This window comes from Uloborus diversus, chromosome 3 (genome assembly GCF_026930045.1).
Source record: "Uloborus diversus isolate 005 chromosome 3, Udiv.v.3.1, whole genome shotgun sequence".
Taxonomy (NCBI): domain Eukaryota; kingdom Metazoa; phylum Arthropoda; class Arachnida; order Araneae; family Uloboridae; genus Uloborus; species Uloborus diversus.
In genome coordinates, this window is record NC_072733.1 from 27,296,431 (window position 1) to 27,312,584 (window position 16,154).

Below are 16,154 nucleotides of genomic sequence, written 5' to 3' on the forward strand. Positions count from 1 at the left end.
AAAGAGTAACATGCTGCCCATTTGGACAATAATTCATAATTTATGCATTTGATAAGAAATGAAATTGAAGCACACTTTGATTAGAAATTTCAAAGATTTATTTTCAAGTACTCACAGTTAAAATTATTTAAGGCACTTCAGTTGCCCTTTCCAGTCTCTGAAATTTATTACTAGATTGTACGGGTTTACAGTATTGTTCTAACTTAGTAATAAATAACTCTTTTTAGTTTAAAAGAAAAAAAAAACTATAGATTTCTCATTAAAACAACTTTTTTGAATAACAAGTAGTGCAGAAAACGAAAAAGAATAGAGAGATGTAGTGTTAGTGTACTACATTTTTTTCGGACTTAAATAGATTAACAATATGCAGTAGAAGTAAGATAAACGCAAGCAATACAAAAGAATTTCCAAAATACTGCATTTGGAATTCAATAAACTGAAACATGTGAGTCACAAAAATTTACCTCAAGTTACAGAACCGTGAGAACAGTGGTTTTTACATTTTTAATTCAGGATGTGGGAAGGAGCTGAATTTGACATATTTTGGCATTTCTCCCCCTACCCTCTCCCTTTTTTATAAATTTTAAAATTTCTGGTTTGTATGCACTTTTCCAAATTTTCATGGATTTCACGCACTTTAAAATGAAATTTATTTTTTCAAGTACTTTTCATTTTTTAGGAACAAATCGTGAAATTTTTGGGAGAAGGGGGCCTTCAACAAAGCAGGTGCCCTAAGCTATAGCTTGCTTTGTTTATAGGTAAATCCGTTTTTTTTAAAATTGTTTTAGCTTCTAATTCGTTGAAATAATCGTCGATTACTTTAAATATTGCAACGGAATACATAGCTCATTCAGCAGATATTTTCATTGATATACTTTCTCTAATGGTTTTCAGTTCAAAATAGTCATTTTCAATACATTTTCAACAACCCAGTGATAGCTTTACTACTTGTAATACAGGGTAAGGTGTTTTTTTCTTTTCCTCAGAAATGGACATTTGCTGTTCTCTTCATTTTTACTTTTGAACTATTCAAAAAAGAAAAAAAAGTCATGATTTTTTCTTTTAAGGTTTTGGAAGGTGTGTTGTTACTATGTGTAAAGTCCTCCAAAGACTGAAGGGGCACTACCCCCCATCCCTACTTAAATCCGCCCATGTTTTGCTTATTTTTACTACTAGCAATTACGGAAGCAAGTGGTACATAAACAAAATATGTGCATACATTTTTTTAAAAAAATTATATTTTAGATTGTTCAAAAGTTATAGTTAAAACGATGACACTACGGTAAAAAATATCAAACATTGTAAACTAATAAATGAGTCCATAACACTAATAGGATTTATCGTATGATAACTTACAATTTTTTCACTAAAAGTTTGAAATTTCTGTTGAAAGTAAAAATGAAAATAAATGAATAAATATAAAAAGACAAATTTTCTATCTGTAATCTTTTCAGAATACAATCGCGTACACTAAGTATACCTATTTCACACAGAAGTATTTTATTCTCTTGTAATATTTTAGCGGCCCCTAAACTTCAAAATATTTCACCAGCCCTGCACAGTTTGCCACCCCCTAAGCACGGCCCTGCATGCCACCTATAATTGTCCGTGTGAAAAACACAGTGTCAAAATCTAAGTCGCAAACACACACATTGTTTATCCTTGCGACTTATTGATTGTCATTGCAAATGCCAACTTAATGAAGGCGTTTGAATTCAATTGGCAGATTTGTGGGAATCATTAGAATTCGTGTCAGCAAAGCATTTTTTCTCGGAATTCACCATTCAAAATAGTGGCTTCGATAACATATCATTTTTTATGTAACCAACCCCATGCTAGTGCACAGTTTTGTTGTGATTGCATGTCAAAGACGGCACCTAGGATGAAACAGACAAGCAATTGTCAGTGCAAATAAGAAAAAGGTTTTGAATAAATTGGACATATTTACAAAGATTTCCAGCCGTGGTAGGCTCAAATTTTGAGATCAAATAACCGGAGATCCAACTTATAGTTGTAGAAGGTGGGGGAACATGCTTGATAAATTCAGTGAGTACAAAAACTCAGTTGTATAATTTACAGCTTCATTAGCATCCCAAGCTGTATCGATCGATTTGTATGGTACCAAATCGCCAGGCAATGACTGCTGTATCTTGAAGTTTAAATCTTCGCCGTCCACATTTTTTGCTGTTTAAATGGTTTTTCTGCCAGTCACTCCTAATTTATGTATCGTGTGCATACATTGGGAAATATGCGGTCAATGAGAGCATTTTGAGAATCAACGATTGTGCAGAAATTAGTGGGCAATTTTATGCATTCAGTATTTTCAGACAGCAACCTTTAGATCTTGTAGCTTTTGGACACACTTTTTTTATTCTTAGCAAGACTTTTCCACGTTATGATATAGTGGCAATGTTTTCAAGCAAGCATTGATCTGGTCAGGGTACCTTGATCGTGGAATGAAGGGAAGTATTTGTCTGAAATCGCCTGAAATGAGTAACAGAGTGCCGCCGAATAGTTTGTCGCTGTTTTTTATATCTTTCAGTGTTCTGTTCAGTGTTCTTCAAGAGAATGTTCGTGTGCTATAGTGCATTCATCTCAGGTGACAATTTTGTGTTATTTCAGTACTGTGGAAATGGAGGATTGTTTTCTTCTGTTGCTGCACACTTCGTCTGATTTTGAATATTAAGTGCCATGCCAGGTTAAACACTGCATGAATAGTTCTACCGCCATACAATAATGCCAAAAAATGCTCGAGAATCGGCGAAATGAGAAATGATTTGTTTGTTCCACCTGGGGTGCATTAAAAAAAAATCTGCTTTGTCTCGCCAAATATGCTAAGGAGTTCAATTACGATATCTCTATGCAGTTTTTTTCCTTCTTTTTCTTATGTTGACCTTTTTTTTTATTTGGCATCCGCAAATTTTTACCCTCCTACCTGCACTCTCCTATGTTTTAATCGTGAATTTTCCAAAGATTGAAATTGAAAATCATTGAAAAAGCCTTGCTTAAATTCATTAAAAACATTTGTTTTGTTAACAAATAGAGGATGGCAACAAATAAATACTTTAAACTACTGAGGGTTTTCATTGTTTTACGAGAGCTCATTCTGACATTTGATAGCCAAACAAATTTCGGACAGGAACAGTGTTTGCGCTCAACTATCCATAACCTGGGTCCCTGGGACCCATTAATGAAATATATTTGTGTCCTTTGGTGGAAAAAATTAGTCCCTTAAATTTTTAACAGAAAATCTTAGTGTATAAATGAATAATATAAAAATATTTATGCTTGGGGGGAAAAGAGGCATGAAATAAAATAAATTGGTTAATTTTGCCCTAATTTTTTGTGATTATCATTGTAAAATTATTTTCAAATAATACACTTGCAAGACTTAGTTATGTGAGAAACTATTTGGTCAGTTCAGGGTTCCCAATAGGGACGGGAAAATGGGTGGGCGAATATCGCCACTTGCTAAAAGTTGAGTGAGATTTGAAAAAACTGAGTGAGAAAATTTATTTAAAGAATTTTTTATTCCATAAAAATTACAAAGTTCCACATTTACATAGTAAGGATTTAGCACCGCCTATTTTTGCGTTCATTAAATTTAGTGGCAGCTACATCATATGGAAAGTTCTCCAAGTCTACACCTGCATCAGATATGCGTATTAAATTGCTGAGCGTTTTTGGAGCAAGTCTATTTCGAAACTTATTTTTGATTCTATTTTGGGTACTAAAGGATCTCTCAACAGAGGCTGAACTTATGGGTATCACCAAATGAATTTCCATTAATGTTGATGTGTTCGGGTATGTATTTTTGTATTTTCGCGGAAACAGTTCTGCCACTTTACTTAGGTTTAAATCTTTGTAACTATGCTTCAGCATAACAGAAACATCTTCATATTCTTCAATCAGTTTTTCGCAATTTACGTAAGTAACAAAATGGTTTCCTAACGATAGCACTTTTGCTTTCATCTCTTCATTGTTAGCAGATTTTAATAAAAAAGGGTCAAAGGTGCTAAAGTTTTGAATAATATTCATAGATTCTTCTGGGAATCTAAATCCATACTTTCTTTAATTGAATTTATTAATGACATTTTAGTGGCAGTGAGCTGATCCAGTGAGGAAGCTGAAATTATCTTTTTATTAATCGTTGAGTAATAACCTTCGCTAGCGCCTTCCATTTCTTCCCTATCATTTTCTTCATTTACGATAATATTGTGAATGAATCGCTTTTCATTCACGCCTGGACTGTGTTTTAAATTTTCTAAGTGTATTCCTGCAGCATGAATTTTGGGCATGACAATAGATAAATCTGCTGAATCTGATTGAAATGCTTTCGAAAGATTAGTAAGTATTGGTAGTATATCGTTCAAAATGTGTGTTATGTACACAAACCTAATATGTCTTACGGATCTCAATAGTTCAGGTGCTGTTGGGTCATTTCTCTCCGTTTGCGAGTCCAAATAGACCATGAGCGAGTTCAAAGTTTTATATAGAACTTCTACAGCTTTATGTAGCGACAACCAGCGAATAGAGTGAAATGTTACATATTTCACTACCGATTCACTTACTAATTTTTGAACAGCTGCTAACTTTGCTGATCGGACAGCTGAAGCATTGAAGTATGCGAATATTGCTCTGACTGTATCGCTATAAGAACGAATGCTCTGTAAATTTTTGACAGCATCCTGCATAACAAGAGCCAGTCTGTGAGCTGTACAATGTATTGCAATTATACAGGGATTTACCTCTTTCAAACGAGCAATCAAGCCTGCATTTTTTCCCAACATAACTCGCGCACCATCGCAGCCCAACGCAACCATTTTTGAAATGTTGATTCCTTTTTTATCCAACATTTCTTGAATAGAAAACATTAATGTATCAGCTTTACCATCCTGGATAGAAATATTTTCCAAAAATTCGCATTTTACTTTTCCATTCGTTACATATCTAATGTTAATGCCGAGATGTTTTTCATTGGCCAAATCGCACGTTTCATCACAAATTAATGAGCAAACACCCACTTGTTTCACTTCTTCCAAAAGATTATCCTCAATCACCTCAGCAATGCATGAATGAAGTTCTTTCACAGAATCACTGTGTTCATATCTTATTTTGGAATTTTTAACATCACATCCTTGGAGTTTTATGAACTGTTGAAGATTACCAAATAGCGAATTTGGCAATTCATTGACTGCTACGAACAGCGCGCTTTTTAAACAAGAAATTAAAAATGATTTATTTCTGTTGTCTAAATTTACCGTAGCTACTTGCATACTTTTTTGCAGGATTCTGCCTCAATGGTTTGCAAATGTTCTTTACACATTTCATGGCGATCCAGAGAAGTTGTTTTATACGAAGTACAACCCTCTGAAACAAAAGTAATTTGAATAAAAATAAACGAATATTCGGATTTATATCTATTTATTACAAAAAGTTTCTGTTAGTGTATCGAAGAAATTCAAACTACGAGTAAACTACCAAATTTACAGCTATAAAATTTAGTGCACAGGCTGTCTGAGAATTTATTTATTTATTTATTTATTTTTTTGTAATATTTATCATTTTAATGACATTTTAACTTTCGGCGGACAGCTTAATATCAAAAAGTAAATAATTTCATTTTCTTAATTTTATTTTTCAGATGCTACATAGTTAAGACTATTAAAATTTAAAATGAAATTTAAGTATACAACACAACTCTACGTATTATTGAATTTTATATTTCTTGGCGGTTTTTTTATTTATTTAGTTTTTAAATTTGTTTATGGACGTTGTTATTTTAAGGATAATGCAGTTATAAAAAATATTTTTAGGAATTTTTGTTTTTGGATGATTGTTTAACATTAACACTATTTTCTACCTTGACACCAAGTGCGGATCCAGAGTAAGGGTGACGGAGGCATGCTCCCCCCCCCCCCTCCCTTTCATAAAATCAACCAAATACAGCCAAAAATATTATTTTGGAAATTTGAATTTCTAAAAATTCCCCCCTTACACCCCATCTTCTTTCGAATGTTCCTTTTATGCCCCCTCTCCTCCCCACCGCCACTCTCTTCCAACAACAATATCACTAAAAGCAATCACTGGATCCACCCTTACATGATACACTAATTAACAGAAATAATGTCACAAACTCACAAACAATACATGTACAGTAAAAGCTCGTTCAAGTTAACTGAATTCCTACTTCTATCATTTTTAAAAAATCTTATGGGAACAAATTTCTTCTCTTTAATTTCACGTCGTGTTGGAAACGAGCTAAGAATCAAGCTTAGCAATATTTCAAGCATTCGCAAAATATCCCTGCAAGATGATTCGGCGACTCTCTTTGAAACAGTTGTTTTAAGCTTTAAATACAAAATGTTTTTTTATTTTTCCAAATAATAATAAAATTCAATGATTGAATTAAAATTTGGTAATGTACAAATTTCGTACTCATATAAAAATATTTTTTTTTTTAAATATATATTATAACTCGTTATTTGCATTTCCTTATCCAAGAATAAGAAAAAAAAATTAGGCCATTGGTATACTGTTAAATTTTTTTTTTCGTTCATAGTTGCAACTTTTATTTTAAAAATAATTTTTTTGAGCGACTTATAAAATATTTACTGATAAAATATTAAATCATTACTTTGGATTTTGGTAAAATTTGGATTTCTTTTGGATTTAAATACAGGACAAATAATTGAGTTTTTACTGTAATTATTAGATGAAAAAATTAATAAATAAAATACTTTGAATTTACCTTTTGCAAATGGATTACGCTTCTTGTGGGCTCGGCAAAGTTTACAAAACATAAGGATAACTCCATTTTTTTCTTCCGTTTCCAGCCAATCATATATACTTTGCCATTTTGGTTGATATTTGTCAAGCTTTTTCTTTTTTTCCGGTGGCATATTTAATTGATCATTTTCTTTCTCACTATTTTCCATTTTCTTTTTATTTGAAACATTAGAACTCGCAAGTAGATACTTTTCCATTGCTAAGGATGAGTGAGAATATTTTCCAGGCGAAACATGCACAAAGCACGTTTGCTAAAATGATCTCCCTAGCCACTAGTGGGTGACCATTGACGTGTTGGACAATTGCTTAGTGATCGATGGGCGTACTGGCAAGACAGGTTAGATCTCAGAAATCTCTCCTTCGTTTCAAGTGTTTTGGTGGTAAAACTGGTTATGAAGAAAAGAGATACGTTGTAGCGAGAGGCTGAAAAATTTGTCAGAACTTTCCGAAATCGCCGATTTAAAGGATTTTTTTTTCTTTTTTCTTTTTGTGGTTATGTGGCCTGATAATTCGCGAGAATCTCGCACTTTGATTAAATATTTATAGGCGCGAGAATGTCTCGCATCAAAATATTTTTTATGCGAGATTTCGTTTGAAAGTGCGAGATTCTCGCGGTCTCGCGCTCTATTGGGAACCCTGGGTCAGTTACAATGAGATTAACTCAAAATTTACTTTAAAAATGGATTTTAACATAATAGTGAAAAAAGCGAACATCCCCCTCCCCCCAAATTATTATTGGCAATTACATAAATAATAAAAAAGAAATGTGAGCAAATGAACCTAACGCAAAAACAAAACATTTTCTCATATAAGTGTGAAAATTGCTTATTTGTAATCTTAAATCAGTATATTTCATTTTATTTCAAAATATTTGTGTTGGCTTTTGTGCTATTTTCAAAATTGATTAATACCATAAAAATAGCCCATCAGAAAGTGATGAATTACTAGAAAGAGAACGAAGTTAAAGTGCTTTTGTATAAAATTCAAGTATTCATCAGCAATTTAACAAGAAAAATGTAAAGTTCAGAGTTTAGTGTTTAGCGCGATCTGCAAAATGTTCGGCATTTTTTTTTTCTCCCCTCCTTTTATTGCGGATGCAGAATAATGATTTTCAAAAGTAATTCTGGTTACATAAATGCAAAATAGCTATATTTTTACTGTAGTTGTCTTGTATTAATCCTGAAGATTGCATTGAAACCACTCTTACTTTTAGTCTTTATTGCTATTTTTAGGAATTTCCTCAAGATAAAAGTTGAGGGAGAGCTCATTCTTAGAATAGAATACAATGGGCTATTTATGAACTTGCAATATTTTGCTCCTTGAGCTCTGCCCAAGAGGTCACTGTAAGCTCCAGTCTTATCACTAAAATTCCATTGACTGGTCAACAATAGGGGTGTGTTTGAATAGCTGATAAAGAGATAGGGTCATTTTAATCCCTTTCTGTTGATTCTCCTGGTCATTGAAGCTTAAAAGCATTTACTAAATAGAGCTTTAGCATTTATCCCAATTTTTTTTCAGTTTCTTATCTTTTGGGTTTTCTGGGTCCCTGGGACCAGATTTTTCAGGAAAGTTGCTTCCCTTTCCAGTGAGTTTGTTTAAAAAACCCGCTATAGCGTGTAATGCGAACCCTGGGAACACCCTAACTACCTAGCAGTATGAAATATATTTTACTACCCATTCTTATACCTACCAAAAATTTCATAAAACTCAGTCGAGCGGTTTGGGAGGAGTTCAAACACAAACACTGTGACCTGAGATTTTAATATATTGGATTTAAAAACTTTTGCTGCCATCTTCAGTTTGTCTACAAATGAAATGTTTGTAATTAATTTAAGCAAGGCTTTTACAATGATTTTCAACAATAGTTTTTACAATAATTTTCTACAATGGTTTTTACAATTATTTTCAACAATGGTTTTTACAATAATTTTCAAAAAGCAATTCTGAATAGGGACACCCTGATTACCTAGCGATATGAAATATACTTTATATCCTATTCTCATAACTAACAAATGCTCCTAAAAAATTTCATGAAAGTCGGTGGAGCTGTTTCGGAGTTCAATAACTAACACTGTGACAAGATTTTTATATATTAGATAAGGAGTCTTATGACCCCCCCCCCCCCCCCCCCATCCTGATGGTAAATTCTGGTTGTGTTGTTGTGATGAGCAGCTGCCTTGCTATCAGGCCTGTCATTTCAATTTTTTCTGCAGGGGGGGTGGAGCAAAAGGTACAAATTATATATTCCATCAAAAAAAAAAAAAAATAATAATAATAATAATAATAATCTATGTCAATTTATTGATTTGTCAAAGCCAGGGAGGTTACAATTGTCCCTTCCTGACCCTCCTTACTGATGGGCTTGCTAAAATATAAGTGAATTTAATGAAATAGAGGAACAGTCAGATTCCTTAAAAAGCAATTACGATACTCAAGGTGAAGATGAAACCCCAACCAAAATTTTATTTTACCAATTCCTTATGTGGTTTTGATACTTCTAAAAAATATTCAATAGAGCATGACATGCACGATGATACAATATTTTCAACCCTTGATTAAGTGGAGCAAAAAAATTTCCATAGTCAAGAACAAAAAATTTGGTTGCACTTCAGTTTTTTAATACACTTAGATGGACATAGTAGGCCTTCGCCCCCATGGGCTGTTGCGCCACTGAATTTTCAATTTTTAAATCTTTTACCAAACTTGAATCATGTAAAAGATGATTTTTGTCTGAATTAAATAATGCCTTGATTAATAAATAAATGTCCAATTGTGTGTGTGTGTTTTATGGACCTTTGGATTGTCATATGTTGTTGTTTTTTTAAGATAACTGTAGAAATTTTTAAAACAAATGTTATTCTCCCTTATTTTATGAAAACACCAGATTTAACAAGTAAAATTCTCAATCCTAATAGATTCCTCAATTTAGATTCCACTATATGTAGAATCTTAAATAAACATGGTATTCCAGGTATGTTTTTGAATTTAAAGTAAACCCCATTAACAATTTATTGCTTTGTATTTGATAAAATGAATAAAGGTTGTCAGAGGTGAATTGCTCCATTAGTATTTTAGATTTTTTTAATATGTTTTTCTCTTTACTTCCATAGATTTGAGCCCCAAAAGCTCTCGGAAAAGGAAAAAAGGAAAACAGATTTTTAAGAAAAGAAAAGAAACCTTATGGGACCTGCCTCCAGAAAGAACAGAATCTGAAAACTTATCAAAATATAATTTTCCTTACATGTATCCTAAAGAAAAATGTTTAACAGGCATAGAAAAATGTACAAGTACAGCTAGCAATCATCATGTTACCAGTACCACTCCTGGTGATTTTATTTTATCTTCTACTTTCCCTTCATATTCTGATGATATTTTTTGTCAACAAGAAACTGCAAAAAATAAATGCATGTCTTCTGACCCATGTAATTCAATCATAAATGTAAAAAACAAATCTCATGTGAAGCATAAGAAGAAACATAAAGGAGGTTCTAGCAATTCTCAGTCAGACTGTGTAGTGCATTGGAATGAAGATTTCTATACTAGCGAATCATTTGATGATACATCAATTTTGGACTGTGATAACTTCATTGGGAAATCTCTTTCAATGCCTCACCATGATCATTCTTATACATCTGTCTATGGCAAAACATATGACTGTGATTTGTATAATGCAGCTGAAAACTATAAAAGTGAGTGTAAATCATATAACTTGAGCCCTAAATGTACAGGGAGAAAGCCACCAATTGTTATTCCTACACCACCATTTCCATATGTATATATTCCATTGCTTCCTCACATAGCAGAGATTGCAGAGGTTGGAAATGCTACAATTTGTAGTAAGTTTTGCATTTTGATATTTATTTTCTTAAACTGTTTTTCTAAATTATGCACAGTTGCAAACATTTTATTTGTTTTTGAATTTATTATTTCCAATTATTTTAATCGTGTTTGAAAAGTGATGTTGTTGTAAGGAATTTCTTTCCTGGAATGTGCTAATGTTTTTTTTTTTTTTCTATTTCCTTGCCAAATTAACCCAATTTTGTTCACTTTTTTTTCCCTTGAAAATAAAAATAACATTTTTCATGTAATTTTTTTGATAAGGTTTACTATATATGGGATCAAGGAAAAAAAGGACAGAAATTTCTAAACTTTTAATAATAATATTAAAATGTTATGAGCTGTCTACAGTAGTTAATAGATTTTTTTTTTTTTTTTTTTGATGCTAAATTTTATTCAAAAGTTTCTTTACTAGAGAGTTTAGTATTTTATATTTTCATATAAAATTTCGATTCTTCTTCTATTGTTTACAGGGGTCTGGCCAGAGGAAATTTGGGGCCGTTAATGGACCCTTCACAAAAATCCGATCAACGAAAATAAGATCTTTCACAAAATCCTGATCGACCAAAACAGACCTTTCACAAAATCGCAATCAACCAAAACGGTTCCTTCACAAAATTCTGACCAACAAAAACGGATCTTTCACAAGTTGTTTAGTGAAAGAAAAAGCAAATCTGAAATCAATACAATGTATATTTTGATGTATAAAACCGTTAATTTTTGGAACCTTTTTTAAAGTTAAATTAAAAGGAACAGAGCTTATATCTGGTGCACAAATAAGTTTTAAAGGATTTCTTTTTCAAATTTGACGCTTTATTGTGAAGAAATGGTTTCACATTCATTTTTCAAATTATTGTTCATCGTTGGCCACTACTTTTTCCCAACTTTCTGGCAATTTTTGAGGCCATCTCGAAAACACAATGCGTCTTTTGATTCTTCAAAAGAGTGGGAGTGCTTGCTGATCCTCAAGAGCATGTGCCATCGATGAAAGCAAATAGTAGTCTAAAAGGGCAATGTCTGGGCTATATGGCAGATGGGGTAGGACTTCCCATTTCAGCTTTGAGGGTTATGATGGTTAGGGTGATGAGGTTATGAAATGAAGTTAGTTGCAGTATTGTCATTTCAATTTGATACTAGCGAGGCCATCTCTTGAAAATCCTTTAAAACTTATTTGTACACCAGATATAAAATTTGCTAATTTTGCAAAAAAAAAAAAGGCTCTCTTGTGATGCTCCTGCAAGCGATAAATAACTACTACTGCCAAACAAATATAATGCTTGGTGTTTGTTTCTTTGAAAGAAATTAACAGCTGAAAGTCAGTTTGGTTTTAAATAATTTTGCTTGTTTTTCTTATCACAGCTATTTTGCAGTGGTGTTGTTGTAAACTTCTCTGAAAAGGTGTTGTAAGCACTTTTCTCCAGCTCATGATTCAATAAACAATAATGAATATATCAGCGAAATGAACTTTGACCTCTAAACAGATAATAGGGGTGGGGGGGAAAATGGGATCGCTTCAGGTAGGGTTACCAACTTCAAAATTATTGGCCACTTAGCTTCTGGTGTTAAACCTTTATAGTCTCTTGATTAGAAAATATTCTCATCATTTTAACAGCTTGGCAATATTTGCATTTTTACAGTGTGATGTTTAACTCGTATTTTGGGAGAAAATTATATTTCTTTGATTTTTGATGCTTAGAAGGATGATTAACTTTAAATAAACTTTTTTATTTACCATTTTTTTCTTTCAATGCCTACATTTTGAAAAATGCAATCTTTTTACATCCGATATGAGAATCATATTTTTTTCAAGCTAACTTTGTTTTATTAAGATGTAAATAAATGGAAAGTCTTTTTACTTTTGTTATAATGCTTATTTCAGGTTTTTAAAGGGAAATTCCATTTTCTTTTATGAGTTAAAAATTAAAATCCTAAAATTGATGGTTTTTATTAATTTATTTTGCTTTAACTCTGTCCACAGATATTAATGATATGTTTATCCTTGGACTCTAAAATGGAATTCTAAAATAATTTTATCGAAAATATTTCTTTTCAAGCCGTTTTTATACTTTTGATGCCTTTACTTTGAGGATTCCGATCTCTTAGCATCCACTATTTGAATCGGATTTTTCGAATTTTTGATGTTTAGTGCACTTTGTTAAGAAAGTCTTTGTTAACAATAAGGTAAACCATTAAAATCTTTTTATTTTTGTTAGAATCATGGAATTTTTAAGATCTTAAACGAAATTCTTTGCTCTTTAGAAGTGTTTTGGGTCAAAAACTTAAATTCCAAACCCCTGCCCGATTTTTTTTTTTTTTTTGTTACAATTATTTTAAATACTATACATATAACATTTCTAGTATAATTTAACTTAATGTAGAATGGTAGATAAATATTTGAAGGGTGCCCATCTCCCAGAGAGTGATGCAGTTTGCGCCATCTCAAAGTTCTGAAATTTCGTTTTTACATTTTTTTTTTTTTTTTGCAAAATTATTTGATTTTTCGCAAAAATCGGGCCCTGTGAAAAATCCTAGACAGACTCTTGATTTATTAGCAATTTTTTTATGTTAAAATTTTATTGTATTTATTTCAAGAAAAATTATTTCTTTATGAAAAATAAGTGCTTTTTGGGCAACAGTATTTAAATTTTCCAGTTTCAGAAAAGCCTTGAGTCACATTTTCAACAAAATTGATTTGACAGACATTGTTTTTATGTACAGAAATCGATTGTTTCAGAAAGAGTAAATGAATTCCATTACTTAGTGGTTACAGTTATTATGGCACAATACACAGGCCAGACTGTTACTGCTCTTGATGCCAGTAAAATAATAGTATGCTGCTGAACTAAGTATGACATGATCAAAATGAACTCTAGATTCTTTCCAAAATGTAAAAGTATGAGGATGATTTATTGAGAAAAATATCTTAGTTTTAGCAAAATAGTGTAATTTTCAAACTTGTGCAAAGGCATTGATAGTGGTGACAGGGTAGAAACACAAAGAAAAAAGCAGGAAAAGAGTAAAAGACATACATTTATATTCTCACAATGTGATAACAGCATTTTCTCCTTTGTGAACTAAAATGTTTCTAAGAAATTGATGACAAAAGAAGGAAAATTGTACAGTAAAAGCTTAAGTCCAGAATTCCTAAATCCAGAAACCTCTAAAAACCAATCTAATTGTTATAAGGCTTTAATGAAAATAAAATTAATGTACGTCATTTAACACTTTTTTTTCATATATCCATTAGATAATTGCTCAAATTTGAATACTTCTGTACATCGTCCCTTATCTTGATCCAATTCAAGAAATTATTTTTGGTACCAAACGAATTCAAGAAAAAGTTTTTAGTAACCAGGGGTCTGCCAGGATTTTTCACAAGGTCCGTTTTTTGTGAAAAATCAATTATTTTTGTGAAAAATCAAGTAATTTTGCAAAAAAAAGTAAATTTTTTTTTTGCAAACAAAATTTCAGTTTTTAGATGGCACAAACTGTATCATTAAAACTTGAAGTTGAGTGTTTTCCTAGTATTGAGGGGGAAGGGCGGCATCACTCTCTGGGAGATGGGCACCCCTCAAGTATCAATATTTATCTACCATTCTACATTATGTTACATTATACTAGAAATGTAATAATTGAAAAATAATTGTAACAAAAAATACAATTCATGCAGAGGTTCAGCATTTAACTTTTTGACTCAAGACACTCTTAAAGAGCACAGAATTATATTTAAACATTATAAACTCCGTGTTTTTAACAAAAATAGAAAGAGAATTTATTTGTTTACCTTAAACAAAGCGTACTGAACATCAAAAATTCGAAAAATCCGATTCACATAGCGGATGCAAAGGAATCGCAATCCCCAATAAAAATGGCTTGTAAAAGAAATATTTTTGATAAAATTATTTTAGAATTGCATTTTAGAGTCCTATTATAAACACATCATAAAAATCTGTGGACATAGTTGAAGCAAAAAAAAAATCATCGACTCATAAAAGAGAATGGAATGTTGATTTAAAAACTTGAAATAAGCGTTGTAACAGAAATAAAGAAATTTATCATTTATTTATGTCCTAATAAAGCCAAGTTAGCTTGAAAAAAGAATAAAATATGATTCTCATATCGGATGTAAAAAGTTTGCATTTTTCAACATGTAGGCATCTGAAGAAAAAAACGGTAAATAAAAGTTTATTTTAAGTTAAACATCCTTGTTAGCATCAAAAAATCAAACCCATATAATTTTCTACCAAAATAAGTTAAACATTGCACCGTAAAAATGCAAATATTGCCAAGCTAATAAAACAGGGTTTCCACGAGCCCTCAAAAGCCCCTATAATGGCCCTGTTTTCAAGTATTCTTTTAGGGGCCCCTCTAAAAGCCATATTTAGTAGTCAAAAACCATAAAAATTAATCAAAGGCCCTATTTTTTAGGATTTGACAAACCCTTTCACATTTAATAAACAAGCAAAGACATTTGCTTAAAAGCTACAGCGTAATAAACTGATAATTTGTATCGTATTAGATTTAACAAAGAATTTTGCTATTTATATATATATATATATATATATATATATATATATATATATATATATATATATATATAAAATTAAGCAAACAGAATTACAAATAACAAATGATGATAAAAAGGAAAAATGCCAACAGCTATTAAGAGTGAAAGAGCTTAAAGAGTGAATCCAGAGCTCATCAGCCGTGGAGGATTCATTAATTATGGTCAAAAGACCAAAATTTTAACTATGAAATGGAAGAGAATGTTTAAGCTCCAGTACATGTAATATAGAGTAACAATGGACAAACGCACCACTTGCTAAGCTAAAAACAATAAACTAGAACTCAAACCTAAAACTAAAAGCTGGGGTTTTCGCCTCGACTAATTAGAAAAACAAGTTCCGATAATTAGCTTCCACGGGACAGTACCTGCCTGTAACAAAATTGTCTTACCTTGAAATCCACGTAAACATAACCAAATCCATTGTTCAACCTGATAAAAAACATTCCATTTGTCAACAAAACATTAAAAACATAAAAACAAATCCAGAAATCAGTCCATAGACATACCGAGTCGCCTGTTTCGCACGTGTAAAAAATTCATCCACCCCGGTGATTCATAAAAAATGGTTTGTCACGGTTGTATCATACATTTACACAGTTAAACAGTTTCAAAAGAAGCGAAATGCTCATCGAAGTCTATACTTAAGCAAATGTTTTCAACCAGATTTTAAGGGAAGTTATTATTAAAAAGTAAGTTTTTGAGTACTGAAATTTCTTGCTAAAATGCATTTTAGCATGCCACCTAGCGCTGACGCAAAGATGCGTCGTTCATCCCGAACGGGATAAAGGCCCTATTTTTTAATCTGCCGATAGAGTGGGAACCCTGTAAAATGATGAGACTTGTTTTCTAATAAAGTCACCCAGACACTAAGTAGCAATAAGTTTGAAGTTGGTAACCCTATCTGAAGCGATCACATTTTCCCCCCACCCCTACTATCAGTTTACAGTTCTAAGTTCATTTC

General features: G+C 31.9%; 1 protein-coding gene across 1 annotated transcript in view; it reads left to right on the forward strand.

Annotated features, from left to right (window-relative positions):
• Window positions 1-16,154, forward strand: part of LOC129218297 (zinc finger protein 43-like) — a 101,400-nt gene that overhangs the window by 50,947 nt on the left and 34,299 nt on the right. The window contains exon 6 of the mRNA XM_054852531.1: window positions 10,464-10,625. Within this exon, the coding sequence (XP_054708506.1) occupies window positions 10,464-10,625 (162 nt within the window). The remainder of the gene's footprint in view (window positions 1-10,463; window positions 10,626-16,154) is intronic.